Source organism: Patagioenas fasciata, chromosome 3 (genome assembly GCF_037038585.1).
Source record: "Patagioenas fasciata isolate bPatFas1 chromosome 3, bPatFas1.hap1, whole genome shotgun sequence".
Classification (NCBI taxonomy): domain Eukaryota; kingdom Metazoa; phylum Chordata; class Aves; order Columbiformes; family Columbidae; genus Patagioenas; species Patagioenas fasciata.
This window is the reverse complement of record NC_092522.1, coordinates 125,637,998-125,662,184: the sequence shown is the minus strand read 5'-3', so window position 1 is coordinate 125,662,184 and position 24,187 is coordinate 125,637,998. Positions and strand designations below refer to the sequence as shown.

The 24,187-nt window shown below is 58.9% G+C and overlaps 1 protein-coding gene across 1 annotated transcript in view; it reads left to right on the top strand.

The window, feature by feature from the left end:
* The window catches only part of ASXL2 (ASXL transcriptional regulator 2), a 100,099-nt gene extending 78,192 nt beyond the window's left edge, over positions 1-21,907 (top strand). The window contains exons 7-13 of the mRNA XM_071807223.1: positions 4,300-4,440; positions 5,496-5,659; positions 10,469-10,565; positions 11,970-12,075; positions 14,333-15,056; positions 16,750-21,105; positions 21,138-21,907. Of these exons, the coding sequence (XP_071663324.1) occupies positions 4,300-4,440; positions 5,496-5,659; positions 10,469-10,565; positions 11,970-12,075; positions 14,333-15,056; positions 16,750-19,059 (3,542 nt within the window). The 3' untranslated portion in view covers positions 19,060-21,105; positions 21,138-21,907. The remainder of the gene's footprint in view (positions 1-4,299; positions 4,441-5,495; positions 5,660-10,468; positions 10,566-11,969; positions 12,076-14,332; positions 15,057-16,749; positions 21,106-21,137) is intronic.
* The last annotated feature ends 2,280 nt before the right edge of the window (positions 21,908-24,187 follow it).

Here is a 24,187-nt window from a genome sequence, read left to right as displayed (position 1 = left end):
TTACCAGCAGCGGCTCTTGTGCCGTCCCCCAGGTCACCGAACACCGGTTTGCTTTGGATCGTGGTGGTGTCGGAGCCAGAGCGGGGGCGGTGCCGTCGGACGCCCTGTCTCCAGCGCCGCCGCGGCCCGTGCGCTGGGAGGCTGTAAAAGCGGAGCAGGGGTGCAGTAGCGCTCGGGGACCTCCCAGGCAGGAGGGGCTCGGGATCGCTTGTGCCGGGTGGGATGTTCCTCAGTGGGTTTGCCTGGCCTGGGGAGTGGCCACGTTGACTTTGTTGGTGCCTTGTGGCAAACGCCACACTGTAAAAACTACTCGGTTTTGTTTGTTTTGAGCCGGGCTCCTTCTGCTTCTATTTGTTTCCTTCTAATTATCAAACAGGCAATGAACAACTAGCGTTTGTTCAACAATTTTGCCGCTTGTGAAACATCTCTGTTTCAGCCTGAAGAACCGTACCATACAATCTCATTCCTCATGTGGAAAGCTCTCTTATTTTTGCAGTCGAGAATGAAAACTGTACACGGTATTCAGGGTGCAGGTGCATTCTGAATCTGTTTAGCACCATTTTGCTGTTCTGTATACCAAAGGAAAGTTTGTCATGATGAGAATAATCAGCCACTGGAATGGGCTCCCCAGGGACGCTGTGGATTTCCCAGCGCTGGACACGTTGAGGATTCGGCTGGACAGGGCTGGGCCAGCTTGGCCAGACCGGGCTTTGCCAAAGAAGGTTGGGCTGGGTGATCCTTGAGGTCACTCCCAACCTGCGATTCCAGGGTTATATTTTGTTCATCTTTTCTTAACAGTTCCTAATGTTCACTTTGCTTTTGTTGACCCCACCAAAAGCAGGCGTTTTCCTACAACTGTTGAGATCCCAAGACTCTTTCCGAGGTGTCATTTCCTATTTTGGGGCCCAACACTATGTCTGTAAGGTCAGGGGAGTTCTTTTTGTACATCACTTTGTGTTTCTTTGTTCACTCAGCCGTTCCTGGCCGCTGCATCCTCGTGCCGCTGTGATGGGGACGGGGCTGTTGGCACCTGAGAAGGACGCAGGGTTTAGGCAGGCAGGGCCGGTACGCGTGGTTTGCAGCCGGAGCAGTGGTGGTGCGTACAAGAGGAAAGGCGGCCTGGCTTCCAGAAGGCAATGACCTCCTCCTCTGCTTCGCAGTCCTGACCCCGCTCTGTTCCCCTGCAACGCGCACAGGCCCCGGCTGGTGAAGCTGTGTCTGCTTCCGAAGCTCTTATTGCCCATCTGCTGCACTGGTTACGGTGGGTAAAATGCTGCGCTATCTGTCAAACTCAGACACTTCTGAGATGGAAATTCCCTCCCTCTCAGCAATTACCCTCTTTTCCATCATCCACCCTTGATGTACTCGACTGGTCCTGGTTCATCTCAGGAGGACGATGCTCGTGAAAATGTGAGCGTGGAGGAGACGCAGCCAGAACCTCTCTGAAGGGCTCCTGTCGGGTGTTCTCTCGCGGAGGGAGCGGACGACACCGGTGGCTGTGACACCCGCACAGAGGGAGAGAAAGCAGCCAGATCACAATGAATTACGCCTCCAATCCCAAATCCTCAGCTGTTTTCAGTCTCCTTAAAAATGACTTTTTGGTGAAGATGGGTAATAGGGAACCGTTCTCTTACCGAACTGAGCCCCACAGCTCCTCCCCGCTCTGAGCAGCCGGTCCTTCAGCCCCCGAGCCTGTGCTCAGACGAGGAGCAGCGGCGTGCGGGGAGGGCAGAGCTGCGTCTCTGCTCCGTTACCCATTGCCGCGGGACCGGGCGCAAGAGGTGGCGCTCGGTCAGTCCGTTCTGCGGCATCGCTGGGCACGGCCCGCGTCCAGCTCCGGCCAGACGTGGTTCCCTGCGGGCGGTCTGAGCGTGCCCAACCCCGCCGTGACACGGAAAGCACCAGGACGTGGCCACGGCCGCACTGGACCCCTGTTCTCGGGGCCAGGGGTGCCCCATGTCACCCGGCTGTTTGCTGGTGTGGAAGCAGCCAGAGGACTCTACGGCAGCAGTAGGACAGTACCGGCAGGAAAAAGACGTTGCTCTTGGTTATTCTTCACGCAGTGGTGTGAATGTCTGGCTGAAATGCAATGATTGGGTTGGGAAATGACAGAGCCAGCAGAAACCGGGTGTTCTCCTCCGTGTGTTCCAAGAGAAGCTGTTGATGCAAAGACCAAAACTCCCAGCAAGTCCTGCCCCTCCTGCTTTATTAGCTTCATCCTTACCAAGTTTTTCTTAGCCTCTAATCAGAATCTTTTCTTGCTTCCTTGGGTTTAAACCCAAGATTTCCTGGTCTATCCACCGTGGAATGTATCTGGTAACATCTGGTCAGACATACACAGGGTTACGGAACAGGCACGTTTGTCTGGGACTTCGTGCATCGTCGAACAGCAGAGTGAGGACTGAAGAGCTGCCGAGGTTTCCTGATGTTCCCAGGCAGATTTGTAGTTCAGACCCTTTCAAAAAGGGCAAGGGGAAAATGGTCAATATCTTCCTGATAGTTTGAATTTCAGCCCTAAGATGTGCTTGTGCCCTTTGGGGTGCAACGTTGGCCTTTCTTAGTTGTAAAGAATCTCCCACAGTCTTCATGTCTGGAATGGAGTGGAGTGGAGCATCTCCCGTGTGAGGAAAGGCTGAGGGAGCTGGAGAAGAGGAGACTGAGGGGGGACTCATTCCTGGGGATCAATATGGAAAGGGGCAGTGTCAGGAGGATGGAGCCAGGCTCTTCTGGGTGACAACCAGTGACAGGACAAGGGGCAATGGGTGCAAACTGGAACACAGGAGGTTCCACTGAAAGATGAGAAGAAACTTGTTGGGGGTGAGGGTGTCAGAGCCTGGCCCAGGCTGCCCAGGGAGGTTGTGGAGTCTCCTTCTCTGCAGACATTCAAACCCCCTGGACCCCTTCCTGTGGAACCTCAGCTGGGTGTTCCTGCTCCATGGGGGGATTGCACTGGATGAGCTTTCCAGGGCCCTTCAACCCCTGCCATCCTGTGACTCTGTGAGCTGGTAGAGAGAGGCTTTGTAAGGATAGGGTGGGCTCCCCAGGACCTTGGGTTCAGCTCGTGGGGCCCCGTGGGCCCGTGTGGGTAGAGACCACCTTCTCGGCCCGTCCTCCCCAAAGAGCCGATGTCTCCCCACGCCGTCGCCCAGCCTGGGGAGCTCTGCTGCCTGAGGGGTTGTGCGGGACGGACGGAAATGACGGATGGAGCTCATTTCACGGGTGCTTTCAGGGAACCGTGCTCCCCGGCTTTGGCTGTGGCTCGTAGGTCTGGCTTAGGGCAGGAGCGGTGTGTGTTCATACAGCCCCACTTAGGCTGGACAGTGGTCTCTGTAAAAGCTGCATCGTGAGCGGTGTCTGTGTGGTTTTGTGAGCACCCAGGGAGTCCCTTTTCCCCTCCTGGCCGTGTGAGAGCGATGGGAACAGCTCACAGCTGCACAGCGGGATATAGCGAGGTGGAAAAGTAAATGAAACCTACAAGCGGAGAGCCAGCGATACTGTGACACGGCAGTGACTGCACGGGTCAGGGAGGCGTTGGCTCCGAAGTGGAGCGGCCAGTGCAAGAAGGAGAAGGACCCAGGCAGAGCAAGGGAGGCAGATGGAGGACAGAGCTGGCACGGGCTGGGCGAAGGCAGTGATTAGTGCCGCTCGTTAATTGGAGCCAGCATTCAGCTGCTTTGTGGCTCCATCACATGTACCAGGGAGTTTCTCTTGGGGGCTGGGACTCCAGGACTTTCCACACCTGAGTGAGTACCCGTGGTCACGCTAAGCCCAAGGAGAGCGGAGGGAAGAGCGGCTCGTGTTCTCGTCCGTCTGAGCGCAGGAAAACACCGCCCTACGAAAGAGACGTGGGTGGCGGTGATTCCTACGGAGAAACCACGGTGCTGCAATCTGCGGTTTGGCTAAGCAGTGACTTTGGGGAGGACGTGGAAATATCTCTGGAGTATTTGAAAGAGGAGCACGAATTACCGAGGGCGGTCTGAAAGAACAGGGGCGACAATAGTAGGTTCGAATTTAGAAAGCACATAGAAAGTATGAAGAGGTTTTTTTCTGACGGTGAACAATGACAGAAACTAAAGCTGCCCGTGAAAGGGAGGTTTAACGAGACCATTGCTGGAAATAAGATGGGACTGACTGGGGAACAGACTCAAAGCGTGAGTGGGATGGCCGTTGGTCCCTGGTGGCAGCGCCCGGAGCGAGGGGTGGGAGCCGCGCGCCAACCTGTGTTCCGGTGCGAGCAGCTGTCTCTGGGCAGATTTCCGTGTCCATCCCCGTGTTTAACCGTCTGCATTTCCTGCGCAGCTTGGGACGCAAAGCAGCCGGATGGGCGGTCGAGCAGCCCTCACAACTCCACCTCCAGCTCCTCTCCCTCTGTGAAGCTGGAAAACTCCTTGCCAGGGCTGGGGAAGAAGCCGTTCCAGAGATCCGACAGGCTCCACGCAAGTAAGAGTTGTTCTGCTGGCACAGATTTGGTTGCTCTGATAACAAACAAAAGCCTAAGCAGCAAAATTGAGTCAAATGCGTCATTAATTCCATTGCTAAAGTGGCTTCTGGACAGCTCTGGAAGGTGCTGCTAGTATGCAGCGTGAATTGGGATCAACAATTCAAACCCTACATATGCAAAGATGCAATTGAGCCTCTTCTTATTCCTTATCAGGGGTTCCTACCTGTGGAAATTCTGTACCTTCAGTAGATTATAAACCTGCTGAGCCATTTTCTGAGTCACTTCTAATAGTGCAAGCTGCCTCTAATGCAACATTTATTTTGTTAGGTACCGTTACCTTAAAAACAATTGCTGTCATCCCTGCGGCCAGGGCGAGCGGTCTGTCTGAATACCACCCGTTCTGCTAATAGCGCTCTTCAGCCTCAGCTTCGAAACACATGGGGTTTTGCCAGCACCAGGCAGGGGGTGCCCCGAAGGAAGTAAAGCACACGGCACAGGTGCTCTCTGCATGATCCTTCTGTGAGTCTGCAGCACGCACCCGGCGCTGGCTGCAGCCGCAGGGCTGGTGCTGGGCGTGCTGCCTTTGCGGCACAGCCGCGGGGAGAGCAGTGGCACGTGTGTGCCGTTTGTCTGCTCTCGTGCTTTCTACGCAAGCACAACGAGCTGATGAATTCTGAGAACAAAGTAGGAAAGTCCAAAAAGAAATCCCAAGGAACAAACTGACCTCAACTGGAGGCTTAAAATAGCAAATCGGTGGAGCTAAAAGCAGCTCTAGAACCCTCTGAGAAAGCCTCTGTACCCGTCCCCAGGCAGCCAGGTTCCCACAGAAGTGAACTGACAGGGGATGCGATAGGTTGGGTATGGACATTTTCTGTGCTGGAAGGGACCTCTCGCATTTGGTTTTTAACTGTGTGTGCGAAGGTAAAACGTGTGTTTCGAGTCCAGGATTGAAATGGGCGGCTGCGGCGGCGCTTTGAAACCCTCGGGTGCCGTGCGTGCCGGGGAGGCCGTGACCTGCCCGGTCGGGCGTTGCTGACCGCTGTGTTCATTGCAGGGCAGCTGAAGAGGACCAAGTGTGCGGAGATCGACGTGGAGACTCCGGACTCCATCCTGGTGAACACCAACCTGCGGGCGCTCATCAACAAGCACACGTTCTCGGTGCTGCCCGCCGAGTGCCAGCAGCGCCTGCTGCTGCTGCTGCCCGAGGTGGACCGGCAGGTACGGCAGGCCTGGCTTTGTGTCTCGTGGCTTACACCTTTTCTTCTCTGCACAGTGTAAAAAACATGGGAAAATTCCTCAGTAATTCATTCGGGTATTTGCTGCTACCAGGAAAGGATTCAGGTTTGATAACCGGTGGCTTTGTCCCTTTGAGCAGCTCAGTATTCCCAGCTCCGGCGAGAGCTGTGTTTCTGTTGCACCAGAGCTGGGCACAGCCAGGAGTGGCGGGGACGCAGCGTTGTCACCATCGTCCTCTCCGTCCTCCCCAGGCTCCTCGGTGCAGCACTAACCCCGCAGCTTTCAGCCCGGTGCCTCCCCACCCAACGCCTGAACCGCCGCGGCCGTTTGGTTCCAGCGTTCTCGGTCCTCGGGACCTGGTGTAGCTGCTGCCGCGTTGGGATTTGGTAACGCGAAATCCGAATGCGCTTTCTATTGCGTGCCCAGGTTGCCAAGGAGACCTGAGCTGCTCCAGAGCACCCGTGTCCTGTCCCGACACACGCTAGACAGAAGGCTCCAGACGTGCAGGGTCAGCCCCGAGGGCAGCTTGGTTTTGTGGCTTGTCTGTCCAAGATCTCTGTGTGTGAAGGGACAGGTCTGGACAAGCAGAAAAGCAGGAATGAGTTGTTGCGCTCCGGGATGGCACAGGAGGAGCAGCGAAGGTTTTCACGAGCTCTTCACTGAACGGTGACAACGGGAACAATGAACTGAGTGACGAGGGGTAAGGACTGGGCCTGCAGCGCTGAAGGAACAGCTCAGGCGTCTATTGGAGAGCCAGTTATTCCAGCTCAGCTGGATCGGATGAATTCCAGCCAAAGGAGCACATGAAAGAACAGCCTGAAGCAATGGCACCCTGCAGCAGTTCCCTTCAGCAGCTTGCGGAAGGCGCTGAGAGACAAGGACAAGTGTAGCACTTGCATGTAAAAGGAGGTAAAAACACTCAGCTGAGGAAGTGAATTTCATTCTCCTCATGCTCGGTTCCAGAAGAGCTGTATCCAGAACAAGGACGCGTCCTTCCTTTGCCCTTCCCGTGTGTTGCGGTGTCTCCAGCACGGCGGGTTCGGAGCCCCGGCATTGTGCCCACAGGCTTGACAATGTGCCTGGGGGTGTGCCTGAAATGTCCCTTAGGCATCAAAGCTGGCTTCAAGATGCCACTCCAGATGGAAAGGTTCGGCATGTCCTGTCTCAGATCTGCAGGTCCCTCGAAGACACTTTCTGTGTGCTGGATTTGTTCACAACCTCGGGCGCCTCCAGGGCTCTGCATCTCAGCTGGTGCCTCAGCTCCTCTCACGGAGTGGAAACCCAGTTGGTCCAGGAGCCTGTGCCCGGATCCAGGTGTCGGCTTCAGGACGCGATGAAGCGAGTCCCGACCTCCAGGCGCTCGGTTGCCCCCTCGCCCTGGGCTGTGCCGGGACACAGGTCAGGCGCAGGCACTTCCAGCGCGGGCGTCCTGCTCCGTGCAGGCACCTCCGCCTCGGCACTGCTGCTCTGGTTCTCCGCGAGCGTCGGCAGCGAGTCGGGCCTGGCAGCAGCGCCGGGCTCCACGGCACAGGGGGGCTTTGCAAACACATCCCGCTCCTTTGGAGCTGGGAGGCTTCTAATGTTTCGTGTCGTCTCTTCAGCTCCAGTCTTCAATCAGCATTCTTCAGGGGCTTGTCAGTCCAGGGCTGAGCCAAGGAATATTTGAAGGAATTGTTTTATAAGTCCCGTGGCCTTTGTAATAACTAGGTATGTGTCAAAATACCACGTGATGGACTTTGCAGCTGGAGTTTACTGGCAAGAACGTCACAGCAGATGGCAAGGCACTTGTGTCCTGACTTCCAAGTTTCATTGTCCTTACATTGAATGGGAGTTGGACTGAGAACAACTTTTGACTAACTAAATACTATTTCTTGGCACCAGAGAGGACAGATTTAACGTTCTGCTGTAGTAAATCTGTGGAGCAGCTCACCACGTCAGGTGCTTTAGAAAGCATCGCGCTTTGCCGTGGTCGGGAGGAGAGGAGCTGAAGGTGCTGGGCGTGCCGGTTGGGAACGGCCCGGCTGTGGTTGTGCTGGGCGGCGGCCGAGCTGAGCCGGCGCCGCTGCTGGGGCACGGGAGGCGGCTCTGCCGGACACAGCGCCCGCGCTGGCTCTGCCCCGGTTCTGTCACCGGTTCTGTCCCCAGCACCCTGTGCTGGTTCTGCGCCCGGTTCTGTCCCCAGTTCTGTCCCTGTACCCTGTGCTGGTTCTGTCCCCAGTTCTGTCCCCAGCACCCTGTGCTGGTTCTGCCCCGGTTCTGTCCCCAGTTCTGTCCCTGTACCCTGTGCTGGTTCTGTCCCCAGTTCTGTCCCCAGCACCCTGTGCTGGTTCTGCTCCGGTTCTGTCCCCAGTTCTGTCCCTGTACCCTGTGCTGGTTCTGTCCCCAGTTCTGTCCCCAGCACCCTGTGCTGGTTCTGCCCCGGTTCTGTCCCCAGTTCTGTCCCTGTACCCTGTGCTGGTTCTGTCCCCGGTTCTGTCCCCGGTTCTGTCCCCAGTTCTGTCCCTGTACCCTGTGCTGGTTCTGTCCCCGGTTCTGTCCCCGGTTCTGTCCCCAGTTCTGTCCCCAGCACCCTGTGCTGGTTCTGCCCCTGGTTCCATCCCCGGTTCTGTCCCCAGCACCCTGTGCTGGTTCTGTCCCCAGTTTTGTCCCTGTACCCTGCGGCAGTTCTGTCCCCGGTTCTGTCCCCAGCACCCTGTGCTGGTTCTGTCCCCGGTTCTGTCCCCGCGCCCTGCGGCAGTTCTGTCCCTGGTTCTGTCCCCAGCACCCTGTGCTGGTTCTGTCCCCGGTTCTGTCCCCAGCACCCTGTGCTGGTTCTGTCCCCGGTTCTGTCCCTGTACCCTGCGGCAGTTCTGTCCCCGGTTCTGTCCCCAGTTCCATCCCCAGCACCCTGTGCTGGTTCTGTCCCCAGTTCTGTCCCCAGTTCTGTCCCCAGTTCTGTCCCCAGTTCCGTCCCCAGTTCTGTCCCCAGTTCCGTCCCCAACACCCTGTGCTGGTTCTGTCCCCAGTTCTGTCCCCAGTTCTGTCCCCAGTTCTGTCCCCAGTTCCGTCCCCAGTTCTGTCCCCAGTTCCATCCCCAACACCCTGTGCTGGTTCTGTCCCCAGTTCTGTCCCCGGTTCTGTCCCAGCACCCTGTGCTGGTTCTCTCCCCAGTTCTGTCCCCAGTTCTGTCCCCAGTTCTGTCCCCAGTTCTGTCCCCAGTTCCATCCCCAACACCCTGTGCTGGTTCTCTCCCCAGTTCTGTCCCCGGTTCTGTCCCCACACCCTGCGGCAGTTCTGTCCCCGGTTCTGTCCCCACACCCTGCAGCAGTTCTGTCCCCAGTTCTGTCCCCAGTTCTGTCCCTGGTTCTGTCCCTGGTTCTGTCCCCAGTTCTGTCCCCGGTTCTGTCCCCGGTTCTGTCCCTGGTTCTGTCCCCAGTTCTGTCCCTGGTTCTGTCCCCAGTTCTGTCCCCAGTTCTGTCCCCGGTTCTGTCCCCGGTTCTGTCCCTGGTTCTGTCCCCAGTTCTGTCCCCAGTTCTGTCCCCAGTTCTGTCCCCGGTTCTGTCCCCGGTTCTGTCCCTGGTTCTGTCCCCAGTTCTGTCCCCAGTTCTGTCCCCGGTTCTGTCCCCGGTTCTGTCCCTGGCACGTGGAGCGGGCAGCACCCATGAGCGGTGGATTCTGCGCCCTGTAGCCCATCAGTAGAGCTCTGGACTAGAAAAGAGATCTCTGGTTTTGTGTATCCCCATAGCGGGCGCTCCTAACCCAAACCCGGAGAGCTCTTTAACAAAGCTCCCGGGAGCTGCTCCCACCGCTTGGACGCTGCCCGGCGAACGCTGCCTCGGGAGAGCGGCGGTGCTGCTCTTTGCAGCCCCGCACCGCTGCGCGTTCGCTGCGCAGGTCTCCCCGTGGAACCGCTGTGTCCTGCGGCTGAGCAGCTGCCGTTCGCTCGTTTGTTCACATTTATTATTTATGGCACAGCAGTTTTGCCCACTGCAGATTTTTGTGGCTTTCTGAATGATACGCGTGCGTTTGTGTCTCTGGTGGTGAAATTCCACGTCGACTTCTGTGGGGTAAAGAGATAAAGAGCACAGCAAACCTCATCCGTGTTTCATCCGCGGTTGTCGTTTCCCCACGCTGCGTTCCGCTCCGAGCCTCGCGCTTGCTCGTTTGTGCCCCACTCTGCAGCTTGAGTGCCCTCTTTGCTGAACCAGCTCCTGAGGACAGAATGGCTTTTGAGCTTCGTTTGTCCTGGATCGGCACGAATACGGTCATAGACATTTCAAGTTACTTTTCTACGCTATCTTTTCTGTCCTTCCTTTTCCTTCACGTGCTTTTCCCGTCTGCTGCTGCTCCGGGTGGTGGCTCAGGTGACGTCTCGGACTCTGGAGAGCTGGGCTGAATATCAGGAATAACGTCTTCCCAAAGGGCTGTGGGGCATTGGAACAGGCTGCCCAGGGCAGTGCTGGAGTCACCATCCCTGCAGGGCTGGACAGACGGACAGGAGGTTCTCAGGACGTGCTGGCCTTGGCAGCGTGAGCTTAACGGTTGGACTTGATGGTCTTAAAGGTCTTTTCCAACCAAAATGATTCTCTGATTCTATGATGAGGAGAATTTACCATGGCCTCCTGAATCCCAGACTTGGCTTAAGCACAGGCTCAACAAGGCTGTTTATTTTCTTCTGAGTGGGTTAAAGGCAGATCCCAGAGGGATTTGTGGCCGTGTTGGGACTCCCGCTCATTTTCAGGTCCCGTGGGACAACATGTGACGTTTGTCTTTCCAGCCCGCTAACACCTTTCTGTTTGCCGCGTGTCGCAGGTCGGGGCGGACGGTCTGATGAAGCTGAGTGGCTCTGCGCTCAACAACGAGTTCTTCACGTCGGCCGCGCAGGGCTGGAAGGAGAGGCTGTCGGAAGGTGAGGCTGCCCCGGAGCGCGGAGCAGGCCGCTGCGGGGCTCTCGCTGCTCGGGGCTCGGGGGGTGCGGGGGAGGCTCGGGGTGCGGGCTGGGCGCCGCGGTGAGTCACTGGGCGAGCGCAGCGGTGGCAGCGCGGCCGTGAGGTTAAACGCGGTTTAGAGCTGTCTGATCCTGTGGACACAGAGGCCTGCAGTAAGGAGTTCTCTTTTCAACTTAACATGGGGAAAAACTCTCTGGTAGAAATGAGAAAAGAAGGAAAAATGCACTTAAAATCCTGCTGAAATGGCAGGAAAGCTGTTGTTCTCAAGTTGAGGTAGCTCAGTGTAGCTCACTGAGCTCAGGAGAGAAGTGCTATTCCCAGAGTAACACACTTTGTCACCAGCCAAGTCACCTGGGCACGTGTTCTTGCTCCTCTGCCCTTCAGGAGTCACTTGAGGAAGGAATTAACCATTTCCCGTGCCCCGGTGATTGACTCTCAGCGGCTTTTCCATAGCACACGTATCCTGGAGGGATAACCCTTCATGTTGTGTGGGTGCCGGGTGTCTGTGCTCAGCGGTCGGAGCTGCTCCGCTGTTAAAACCGCTCCTGGTTCTGACCACCGTCAGTTGGTGCTTTCTCTTGAATGCTTCTTAGAAGGAGGGAGGGTTGGACAGACGGGCTGAGGTTCCCAGGACAGGGGGCAGTGCTGGAGTCACCATCCCTGGGGGGTTGGACAGACGGGCTGAGGTTCCCAGGACATGGGGCAGTGCTGGAGTCACCATCCCTGGGGGGTTGGACAGACGGACATGAGGTTCCCAGGACATGGGGCAGTGCTGGAGTCACCATCGCTGGAGGGTTGGACAGACGGACATGAGGTTCCCAGGACATGGGGCAGGGATGGGGCTGGGGAAGGGGTGGACTCCACGATCTTTGGGGGTTTTCCAAACAAAATGATTCTATGATTTCTTTACCATTTCTTTAGTAGTATCTTCAGCTCCTTTGGGAAATGGCACTCGCATAGCGCATGCGCACCTACGACGTGTGTCCTGAGTGTAGATCTGTATTCACTGAATAGGCGCTATTTCACAGAACGCGTCTGTTGGCAGCAGAGCGGACGCTGGCGGGGAGGGGACCTGTGACAGTGTGGGGTTGACAGGTGGGCTCCATGATCAAAGGCGTTTTCCAGCCAGCCCGGTTCCGTGGTTTGTGACAGTGGCACGTGAAGCTGTGGCCCGTGCAGCACAAGGAGCGGGTGGCAGAGCAGCTCCTGCGGCTCGGGGGAAACGCCGAGTCCCGCGGGCAGGGCCGCGGCGTCACCCGCTGCGCAGGGGCCTCCCGGGAGACAGCGCAAGCCTGAGGGCTCCTGCGCTTCTCCTGATCCCTTTTATCCGGAGTTCTGAAGATACCCTGTGTTGCCTTTTGCAGGTGAGTTCACACCAGAAATGCAGCTGAGAATACGGCAAGAAATAGAAAAGGAGAAGAAGGTGGAGCTGTGGAAGGAGCATTTCTTTGAGAGCTACTACGGTCAGAGGTGAGGCTGCCAGCACTGCCTGTGCAGACGGAGCTGGCGCTGCGTTTGTCGTGTGCTGTCCCTCCGGAAACTCCTCCTCCCCAGCCCAGCAAGCCGGCGCAGGTCTCTGGCTCCATCCCGCTGCCACGGAGCCGAGAAGGTGCCGAGGGATCCCGGTCAGAGCGATGTGTTCGCTGTCGCGGTTTCTAACCCTTTCCCCAGGGCGGGCAGCGCTGGTTCCCTCCGGTGAGGGCGTCCTTTAGATTTCCATCCGCGCCCCCTCCACCCCGTCCTGTGACACCTGGAGCCGCTCCGGCCGTTCTCCGGGTGTCGGGTTCCAGAGACAAGGGCTGCGCTGCCCGAGCGTGCCGTCCTGTCCCTTGCAGCCATCACCTCCTGCCGAAAATCTCCTGTGCTTCCCGCACCTTCTGTCAGACACAGCCTGCGCTGAGCTCCCACGTCTGCCAGCCTCTCATGCCGCTCTTTCCTTTGTGCTTCAAAACGCTCCCATCCCGCTCTGCAGAGCTGTTCAGGTTTCTGTGCAAATGTATATACTCAGAAACCTGAGAGCGAACGGACGCGTATGAATAACTAAGAGGGGCTTGGTCCTGCGTCCTGGTGCTGAACGGCTCCGCTCGCCCTTGGGCGCTCAGCCCGTTTCACTCCCTTTCAGCTGTGATGTTTTCACAGCATTTGGACTGTTTCAGGCCCTGGTTTTACCATTCCGTGGTCTGACCGCTGGCGCTCTGGCTGGTGTGGGGGTGTGGGTACACGTGTGTGTGTGTACATATGTGTGTGTGTACACGTGTATGTGTGTGTACATATGTGTGTGTGTACATATGTGTGTGTGTACACGTGTGTGTGTGTACATATGTGTGTGTGTACACGTGTGTGTGTGTACACGTGTGTGTGTGTACACGTGTGTGTGTGTACATATGTGTGTGTGTACACGTGTGTGTGTGTACACGTGTGTGTGTACACGTGTGTGCACGTGTGTGTGTGTACACGTGTGTGTGTACACGTGTGTACACGTGTGTGTACACGTGTGTGTGTGTGTACACGTGTATGTGTGTGTACACGTGTGTGTACACGTGTGTGTGTGTGTACACGTGTATGTGTGTGTACACGTGTATGTGTGTGTACATGTGTGTGTGTACACGTGTGTGTGTACACGTGTGTGTGTACACGTGTGTGTGTGTACACGTGTGTGTGTACACGTGTGTGTGTGTACGTGTGTGTGTGTACACGTGTGTGTGTACACGAGTGTGTGTACACGAGTGTGTGTACACGTGTGTGTACACGTGTGTGTGTGTACATGTGTGTGTGTGTACACGTGTGTGTGTGTACACGTGTGTGTGTGTACACGTGTGTGTGTGTACACGAGTGTGTACGGAGCTGCGGTGCCGCGTGAAGGGACGCAGGGCTGGAGCGCAGGGCCCTGCAGGCGTTACCCAAGAGCTGCGCTTGGTGCCTCACCCGCTCCTCCCAGCGCTGAAACCGCCATGGGAACACCTGGAGCTCGCTGGTGGCAGCTGCAAGGTGACAGCCGCAGGCTCGAAGCTTTAGGGGGACAGGGGACAACAGGACAGCGTTGAGGTGACGTGCACAACGCAGAACTTCAGTTCCCTCTGGCTCCTAAGAGCTTGTCTGGTAGAAGTGAGTCCTGTAGGTTCATCAGTCTGGCTTCGTCAGACTGTGGGTTCATGTTCAGATTTGATAGTACGTTAAGGGGGTGGATGATGTCAGTCCTACAGCAGATGGCCATTAGATTCCCAGCTTGTTCTTTTCTTTCCCAAATCGAGATGAGTAACATGGGCCCTGCGCCGGGTGGCAGCAGCGTGGGTGCTGAGCTCAGGGCCAGCGGTTCTGGCACCAGCCGTGTTGCTGGGGACCCCTCTCGGTGTCCCTGTCTGCACGTGTCCCCCCGGGAGCGCCGGCGCCGGCTGTGCGGGGTGTCCCGTGCTGCACAGACGCGTCCCGGTGGTTCCTAAAGGGAATATTGACTGCTGGCCCAATTCGTGTGGTTTGCGACCTGGGAGCTTTGTATCCGGTCAGAGGACTGGAGTGAACCTGTGTTCCGTGTATCTCATTCAGTTTGTTTTAAGCTTCGCTGTTAAATTGTGTTTCATGTGGAGGTGCTAACAGTACAGAAGGTTTTCAAAGATCATGGTGTAGAATTAGGAGTGTGAGACATTTCTTGTGGGTGTGGTACATGGAACCCTCTCTCTGTTTTTTGCAATAATGTTTTACAAAATGAAAATTCTGGCTTTATTGACAGTTCTGGACTAAGTCCCGAAGAGTCCAAGAGGCTGACAGCGAACACCAGCCCTGCCGAGGAGGAGCCCGAACGTCCCGCGGCCGAGCAGCCAAAATGCACGACAGCCCCACCGGCCCCGGCCCCGGCCCTGGCCCCGGCCCGCGCGGAGACGGCTGCGCCCACAGAGCCTAAAGCACCGGCGGCCCAGGAAGCAGCAGCCGCCAGAGGAGGAGCAGAGGAGAGCGGGGAGGACCCGCAGCCCAGAGCAGCCGGAGCCGTGGCGGCCTCGGGGTCCCCGGCTGGGAGCGCGGCGAAGCCCAACGGCCACACTGGCCCTGGGCAAGAGAAGGTCCAAGGAGAAGCCGTTGAAGAGAAACCCCCGGCCGCCGGTGGCCAGAAGGCAGAAGGAGACAGAAGGCACGTGGCAGCCCAGGCAGCGCCAGCCAGGGAGCCGGGCAGCACCTCGGCTTCGGCTCCGAGCAAACCAAAGAGCCCCGGCGCGGGTGAAGCGGCAGCGAACGTGAAAAGTCCAGAAGCACCGGAGAAGGCGTCCCCTGGCAGCGAGGACATGGAGGTCAGCGTTGAGGCCCCTAAGAGGAAGGCAGAGAGCTGCGAGGACGCTGTGAGCACTCCCGAGAAGAAGCCGCGTGTCTCGGAGAGCTGCCCGCCGGCGCCGGCGTTTCGCAGCCAGCCGCAGCCCTTTCCCGCCGCCGGCACCGCCGGGCCGCGCGTGCCCCCGCTCAAGGTGAGAGACCTGGAGGGACGCCCCGAGGCGCGGCCGTGCGGGCGGTGCTCGCGCAGAAATGCGCCGTCAGCTCCGGTTACGTTGGTAATTGCCTTCCCTGCCTATTAGAGTGATGGAAATATTCAATGCCAAGGTGTAAAAGCTCAGCTCTTTGCTAAGGGGAAGCCGCCGGCTCTGAGTCTCCCCTGTACACGTGCATGTGGTAAAAGATCTGGGTGGAAGCTCAGAGCTGTGCAGAAGCCCAGGGCTGGTGTGGCAGGGAGTTCTCGCCGGAGGCGGCGGAGCTGTGGGTAACAGACCCGCGCAGCCGTGCCAGCGTCCCCAGCGGCGCACGAGCAAACAGGCCCGGCACGGACGCTCCCAGCAGCTTCCTCTGTTGTACCCCGTCCACAAACCTAATTATTTACCTGTGTTCAAAAAAAGAGCACGTAGCAATAGCACAGTCCTGGTTCCAGAGCTGAACGCAGCGTGGTGCCGGACCAGCAGGCTCCTGTAGGGAACATCTCTGTTTCGCTGCTGAGTCCTAGCGAGACCTCGATAGGAAGGGAAAGGAACAACGAGCCGCTCGAGGCGGGCGTTACGGGCCCTCCCGGAAAGTGGTGCGGAGGTCACGCGAGCACAGGTGGCACCGAGCGGTGACAGTGGCCGCGTGAGCCGGAGCAGAACGGGTTTGCGCGGTCACGGGTGCTGGACGGACGGACCGGTTGGTTTCTGCAGGATGAGGCCTGCGATTTCCTACCAGAATTTGCCCTGGTGAGCGTTCCGCTCCCTGCTCTGGGGCAGAAGTTGTCAATGGAAAACTGCGGGATTCCTCTGCTTCCGTACGTCCTAGGAATTCATCTCTCTGGTTAAGATTCTTTTAGAGTAGGAAGAACACAAACACGGTGTTTTAAGAACAGTTTGTTGTTGTCACTGTGTTAGTAAGTACAGCGGGAAGGGAGGAAAGCATTAATAACAGTGACACAGAACTGGGGGAAAACTGTCAATAAAAGAGAACTGAAATACAGTGCAGGAAGAACGTTTGACCCTCAGTGTAATAAAAATGGGATTTAATTTAATCATAGAGCGAATTTAAGGGCGATTGAAAATAGTCTCTCCTGTAAGGTAGAAGACCTGTCAGCCCTCAGAAGCCAGCGAGTGGTGACCTGGTTAATGAGGAGGCAGCGGGTGTTGCGGACAGACGGACACTAATGTGCCCTTAGAACAGACTCGCGGACACCTTTGCAGTGGAGACAAGAGCACGAACCCGAGTGCCCAGTTCTCAGCTCTGGCGTTCCAGGGAGAACAAACGTACAGCGAGGGAACCGAACCCCGAGGGGGCGGAGGACGTGGCGTAGGGCTCAAATATTGGCGTCTCACCTACAGATGATAGATTAGTATTACTTTGTATAGAGATACTGAGGAGAAGGTATAGCCACGCAGGGGTAGCAAAGCAACGCAAAATGGAGCAGAATATAGGCTGTTGAAAAGGATATAAATGACATAGGAGTAAAGGGTGGAGCTTGGAATAAGGGATGATGGGGTTCAGAGCAGCGTGAGGGGCAGCGGGAGATCGCACGTGGCTGTGGGATCCGGCTCAGCGGGGCCGGGGGGGTCTCAGGGGGGTTTCTCTAGGGCTAAACCGCGAACACGTAGATCCTCGAGTCGCGCGCTGTTGGCCGTGTCTCAGCTGTGCTCTTCTCCTCTGTTGCAGATCCCCGTGTCCAGGATCTCCCCGATGCCATTTCCCGCGGGCCAGGTCTCTCCCAGGGCACGTTTCCCGCTCTCGCTCCCCAGTCCGGGCCGCAGAGGGGCCAGAACCTTGGCCGACATCAAGGCCAAGGCCCAGCAGGCCCGGGCCCAGCGAGCAGCCGCCGCCGCCGCCGCCTCGGCCGGGGGGGCTGTGCCGGGGCCTGGGCCGGGCGGCGGGGGGGCCCCTCCGGGCGGCGGAGCAGACCAGAGCAGCGCAGCAACCGGGGGAGCCGGCCAGGCGGGAGCTGGAGGAAGAGCACTGGAACTGGCAGGAACTGGAAGCGGGGGAGGTTCGGGAAGGTTTCTTCCCCACTGCGCAGGGACCCCCACGCACATGGAGACCCAGGCCGCGGAGCAGGCAGCCCCGCGCAGTCCTAGAGCACAACTACAGCAGACCCCCGCGCTGCAGCCCGCAGCTCCCGCCACACGCGCCGGCTCCTCGTCCTCCTCCGCATCGGCGCTAGAGACCGCGGGCAGCACCGGGCAGGGCGCCCCCAGCGCGGCTGCGGACGCGGCTCCAGGCTCCTCGCGTGCTGGTGGCGGGGACGGGCCGGAGAAGGCCCCGTGTGCCCCGGGCCAGGGCTGCGGGGCACCAGCCCTCAGGGATGGAGCGCTCGGCATCGCGGCGTCCACGGCCAGCGCCGACACCAACGTAACCAAGGTGGCACCCGCGGCCGTGGGAGGGAGCAGCTCGGATGTCTCCAAAAGCACATGCCCATCCCCCGTGGTGTCCTCACGAACAGCCGCCAGCTCGGGAGCCCAGGCCGGGGCTCTGGTCACGTCTGTCCCCCCCTCCAACGCTGCGTCAGCAGCACCAAGCCTTAAAACTCACACAAGTTCAAGCTCAAGTGCGACCCTCCCAAAACCCAGCTCCAGCATTCCTGCCAACAACCCTTTGGTCACGCAGCTTCTGCAAGGCAAGAACGTCCCTCTGGAGCAAATCCTGCCCAAACCTCTCACCAAAGCAGAGATGAAAACCGTCCCGCTAGCTTCTCACGAAGAAAAAAGGGTAGCGGCAGCAGCACCCAGTGCAGCCGGGAACGGCGCCGGAGCCGAGGGCGGGGACAGACAATCGAGTTGTGCCCCCCAGCAGCTCGGGAAGCTCTTGTGCCAGAACAGGCCCCTGCCGCACATCCCACGGACCTTTCCGCCACCCCCGGGAAAGGAGCCGGGTCCGGACCAGCACCCGTGCCACGAGGCGCTCAGCAAAGCCACGCAGGAGCAGATCCTGCAGACCCTCATCAAGAGGGTCCAGAGGCAGAATTTGTTGCCCGTCCTTCAGCCGTCCCAGCTGAGCCTCCCTCGCTCGGGCTTCCAGGTGGAAACCGGCTCCCCCAGCCAGAGGCTGGTGCTGGGGTTCGTGGGCAGGAGGACGTCCAAGCCCGCCATGTCTGGGCATTACCTGCTCAACATCTCCACCTACGGCCGGGGCTCGGAGAGTTTGAGGAGAGGCTTCTTGAACCCCGACAGCCGCGTGTGTCTGAACAGCCCCGCTGACGGCCCGAAAGCAGAGTTTGGGGAACACGAGGGGCCGGGCGGCCGCAGCAGCAGCGACGAAGGGGACGAGGATGACGAGAGCACCGGTGATGAACGGGAGCAGGTCAGTGTAAAGGAGGAGCCCCAGCGCTCTGGCCAGTGTGAAAAAGAGCAGGTGTCACGCAGCACAAGTTCCCCGGATTACAGCCCCCTCGCTAAAAAGGGGGCAGCGACGGCCGCGGCCGCCTCTCAGCAAGCAGCGGCGGGCAGGGAGAACGGGCAGGCCTTGGACGGCACCGCGCTGGCACGGGATTTCCTGCACGCCGCCCAGGAGCAAGTGGCACAGGCGATGCGGGGGAAGACGCCGAGCAACCCCGAGCGTTTCGGTGCCGCCGCCCCGTCCCCGGACCCCGCGCAGCCGCCGAAGCTGCCGGGGACCGCGGCGGCGCAGCTCCTGGCGCCCAGTTACAGCGGCACCATCAACGTGTCCACCGGGCCGGACGTGAGCCAGGGCTCGCTCATGACGGGGCTGGCCGACTGCAACCAGCTGGCCAGCAGCATGGCCAACGTCATGTCCTTCTCCGTCACCGTCACCGCCATCCCCGCCGGCTCCGGCGGCCACGGGCAGCCCATCCCCGGCCAGGCCTTCGCGGAGGACGGCGGCGCCGAGGATCCCCCCTCCAAATGTTACTGCAGGTTGAAAGCCATGATCATGTGCAAGGGCTGCGGCGCCTTCTGCCATGATGACTGCATCGGGCCCTCCAAGCTCTGCGTGTCCTGCCTCGTCGTGCGGTAACGGGCCGGGCGCGGGGGAGCACGGCTCCGTTTGGGGTTTGCTTTCGGAATTACGTTGGGAAGAAACAGGAAATTTACTGCCTTGCACAAGAGACACGTTACTGAATCAGGAATAGAGAGTACAGTCCTTCTTTCATTGAAGAAAGAGCACCTTCTTGTACAGTGAGTCTAAACTGCGCTCAACCGCAGGAATTGTGACAAGAGTTTGCACTTAAGGAATTCTGTAAATATGTCACATTATTTTGTTTAAAGATATTTTTTCAGTCTTTTAGGAGAGATGGTGTTGGAGTCGTAGTTGGGTTCAGCGCAGCCCGCTCCCCGGCACCTGCCGAGCTCTGCGCCAGGCGGGGGACGAGCCCCGCTCAACCGCAGCCCTTTGTCTGCTCTGCACGAAGGAGGACGGGATAATCAAGAGCGAGGTGCCTGTGCTGAGCGCTGGCAGAGCACGGAGCCCCCGGGGTCACCTCTGTCGCTCACGTTTTAGCTGGAACGTTTCCCACTGCAAGGCATTAACGTCGGCCCAGCCTTTCCCGTCCCGGCCGCTGGGCTGTGGCCGGGCTGTGCAATATTGGCTGGAGCTCTGGTGTGCGTGCCCTGGCCTCTCCAGTAGGGCACTGACCTGGTGTCCCCGTTTGCTCCTGGTGAATACTGAAAAAGGCAACCGTACTAACCGTAGGATTCCAGAGTTTGAATCACTAAACCAACCCGGTACCCGGTACCAGTGATCCCAGCTCGGTCTAAAGCAGAGGTCACACGCGTGCTGAGCTGCGTTGCGTGTCTGGGCTGCCGGACCAGCAGGAACCTCCTGGTGGAGGCGTTTCCAGTGAGCTGGGAAGCGCTGTCCCCTCGCTGTCACCGCGCGTGGTGGCGGTGACGGGCAGAGGTGTCACCGCGCGTGGTGGCGGTGACGGGCAGAGGTGTCACCCGTGGTCCCGCTGCTCTTGGGATGGTTCCTGTGCCCCAGCAGCCCCCGGCAGTCAGGCCTCTCGTTTCTGTAGGTTTCTGTTTGATGAAGCGCAGGGACAGGAGCACGCGTGTCCGTTGGTCCTCCCCGTCGGCCCCCGGCGGGTCTCTGTGCGCACGGGTGCCAGGCGGCTTGGCGCAGCGTGCTCAGCCGAGCTGCGGGGCTGCACCGCACCCGCGGCCGGACACGGGGGGACGCTCGCCCTCGCCGCCCCTGCTCACACATGGTCCCCGTGATGAATCGGAATTAAAGCGTTAGGCAGCGGTTCGGGTCCCGTTCCCGCGGGCGGACCGGCCGCAGGCTGGCCAGGGAGCCGCCGAGCTGCCGTTTGGTGGGTTGCGGTGTGTCCGGGTCTCACCGAGGCTCTGGGCGTCGTTTCTCTCCCGAAACAGCACGAGGGTCGCCGGTCCCCTCCAGCCCCGCGTTGTCGCATCCCGGTCAGGTCACTGATCTGTGTCTTTTTGATGGAAAAGCACTGAATTCACTTTTAATCCAAAGGCCTTTTTAAAATGAAGCAATATTAAGAGGAGAGGTGGGACAGGGGTTTGCGCTCCTCAGCCTCTCCTCCTCTCTGCCGCGGCGCTGTCCCCGCGCCGGAGCCGCCCGTGCTGCCGGTGACCCCGCACGGCGCCGGAGGGGGATGCGTGCGTGCAGGGAGCGGGTAACGGTGAAGAGAGGAGCTGCGGAGTTAATCCCGGCACGTTTCCGTCCCCGTCCCCGTCCCCGTCCGGCGAGCGCGGGGTCCTCCCGGCAGCGCGAGCGGGTCCGTGAGCCAGCGCTGCCGCGCGCCCTGGTCTGTTGTGCTCGTGGTGAATTGATGGGGGAGCAGTGACCCCCGCTTTCTAATTCTGCACCTCTGCTCGGCCATCGGGTGGCACAGAGCGTTGAAGGATTAGAAATAAAGTCCTTTTGTTTTCGATCTGTAACTGAAATCTCAAAAACCACCCCAAACCCTACACCGAATGACCCTGGTTTTCCCGCAGAGCTGCGCGGCGCTGGGGCCGGGGCGGTCCCGTGGCAGCTCGGCCCGCGTCCGCGCACAGGAGGGTTCGGCAGTGCCTCCCCAGGCACACGTCCCCCCAGGCACACGTCCCCCCAGGCACACGTCCCCCCAGGCACACGTCCCCTCCTGTCTCGGATCCCCCGCCACAACCCCGCTCGAGATCCATACAAACTGAACTGGAAAAGTTGTTCTTGCCTGGGCTGGGAACGAAGGGGTTTCGCTGGCACGTTGGATCCGTTCTGTTCACACCTCGGCTTTGGTCGCTGGCATTTTTCTTGCCTGACAAGGCGGCATTAAAGGGAGAAAGAGAAGATCATAGAATCATAGGATCATTTTGGTTGGAAAAGACCTTTAAGGTCATGGAGTCCAGCCATAACCCACCCCTGTCCCTGCCCCCTGTCCTGAGAACCTCCTGTCCGTCTGTCCAGCCCTCCAGGGATGGTGACTCCAGCACTGCCCTGGGCAGCCTGTTCCAATGCCCCACAGCCCTTTGGGGAAGAAATTGTTCCCACATCCAACCTCAACCTCCCCTGGGCAACTTGAGGCCGTTTCCTCTGCTCCTGGCGCTTGTTCCTGGGGAGCAGAGCCCGACCCCCCTGGCTCCAAGCTCCTTTCAGGCAGTTCAGAGATCAGAAGGTCTCCCCTCAGCTCCTGTTCTCCAGCTGAACCCCCAGGTCCCTCAGCCGCTCCATCACTCAGCCGTCACTGTCCCACCGCCAGGGCACCACGGTGGCTCCGGCCTCGCGTGGGACCGTGCGGGCACCTGGCGCGGTGCCGGGGTGCTCAGCCTGCTCAGTGCCTTAGGGATCTTCAACGGATCAGCACTTTTCTTGGGCTGCTTTTGTTCTATTCCTTTGTAAGACAATAAATCCTTCTAAGTGCATGTCTTTGGTTCTCACAAATGCTTTGAGCCACTGGGTGCAGCCTGATGGAGCCACCTCCGCAGGTTCGCAAGGGGCATTAAGTCGTTAGGAAATCGTTAGGAACAACGGGCTCGGTGTAATGAGCACTTACCCATGAGGTTGGGTCGTGTTTAGGGGAAATTGCAGCTGTGGCTCCGCTCCTCCCAGCATCGCCCTCCTGCCGCACATGAACCCGCACTTGCCCTCCAAGGGATGGCCGACGTGGCTCGGAACAGCAGCCTTTGCTTCCCCAGGTGTTCATTTAATAGCACCGTGGTAAATACTGACATAAAATCAAAGCTACAACCTTCTCAAAGTCTAACGTCAGACAACGTTTGTGGCGGTGAAAGCGACTTGAGTAAGAAAAGATACTTGGATTGAAATTTTCCCTCTCAGGCCACATCCAGCGTGAGAACCAGAAATGCAGCTCGATGGCTGGAGTTTGGCGTTCCAGCGCACAAGCCCCGTGCACGTTGTTGATGGGGGCGCCAACACGGCTCGGCAACCGAGCTGAGCTGTGGAGGTGGATCGGGCGCCATGGCGGGGAGCTTAGTGTCACATCTCCATGTCCCTTCTTGGGTCACAGACCGGGGTGCTCGGGGAGCTGGCTCGTGGGGGTGGGGGTGGGAACCAGCAGGGGGTCCTGGCCGAGTCACCTGCGCCAGGACGGTCCCAGGGGTCGGTGTGACCCGTGGTTGGTGTGACCTGCAAGTCACCTGTGCCAGGACAGTCCCAGGGGGTCACTGTGACCCGTGGGTGGTGTGACCCGTGAGTCACCTGTGCCAGGACGGTCCCAGGGGGTCACTGTGACCCGTGGTCAGTGTGACCCACGGGGGGCTCCAGCCCATGGTTGGTGTGACCCACGGGAGACTCCAGCCCATGGTTGGTGTGACCCACGGGAGACTCCAGCCCATGGTTGGTGTGACCCACGGGAGGCTCCAGCCCATGGTTGGTGTGACCCACGGGAGGCTCCAGCCCATGGTCGGTGTGACCCACGGGAGACTCCAGCCCATGGTTGGTGTGACCCACGGGAGGCTCCAGCCCATGGTTGGTGTGACCCACGGGAGGCTCCAGCCCATGGTTGGTGTGACCCACGGGAGGCTCCAGCCATGGTTGGTGTGACCCATGAGAGGCTCCAGCCCATGGTTGGTGTGACCCACGGGAGGCTCCAGCCCATGGTTGGTGTGACCCATGAGAGGCTCCAGCCCATGGTTGGTGTGACCCACGGGAGACTCCAGCCCATGGTTGGTGTGACCCACGGGAGGCTCCAGCCATGGTCAGTGTGACCCACGGGAGGCTCCAGCCCATGGTTGGTGTGACCCACGGGAGGCTCCAGCCATGGTCAGTGTGACCCACGGGAGGCTCCAGCCCATGGTTGGTGTGACCCACGGGAGGCTCCAGCCCATGGTTGGTGTGACCCACGAGAGGCTCCAGCCATGGTCAGTGTGACCCATGGGAGGCTCCAGCCCATGGTCGGTGTGACCCATGGGAGGCTCCAGCCCATGGTTGGTGTGACCCACGGGAGGCTCCAGCCATGGTCATTGTGACCCACGGGAGGCTCCAGCCCATGGTTGGTGTGACCCACGAGAGGCTCCAGCCATGGTCAGTGTGACCCACGGGAGACTCCAGCCGTGGTCAGTGTGACCCACGAGAGACTCCAGCCCATGGTTGGTGTGACCCACGGGAGACTCCAGCCATGGTCAGTGTGACCCACGGGAGGCTCCAGCCCATGGTTGGTGTGACCCACGGGAGACTCCAGCCGTGGTCAGTGTGACCCACGAGAGACTCCAGCCCATGGTTGGTGTGACCCACGGGAGACTCCAGCCCATGGTTGGTGTGACCCACGGGAGACTCCAGCCCATGGTCAGTGTGACCCACGGGAGGCTCCAGCCCATGGTTGGTGTGACCCGCGGGGGCACGGCGGCTGTGCCCCTGGGACATCGATAGCCAGAATTGCATTTGTTTGTATTTTTTTTAACGCTATACATTTGATATAACTGAAGATCGATTTTAAGAGCTTACAGTAATATATTTTAAGTAATATATATTTTAGTAACTGTAAAAAGAAACGGGCAAAGGATGGTTTATGGAGTCGATCAACAGGGTAGCGGGGCGTGCGGTTTCTCAGCAAGGCCAAGGACACTTCTATTACAGCACTGAAGAGTCAGTTTTTCCATTCATGCAATAAAACTGGGAGTTCTCAACAGGAAGAAATCCAGGGCTGTTTCCTGCGCGCTTTCCTTGTTCTGCCGGCCGGCCT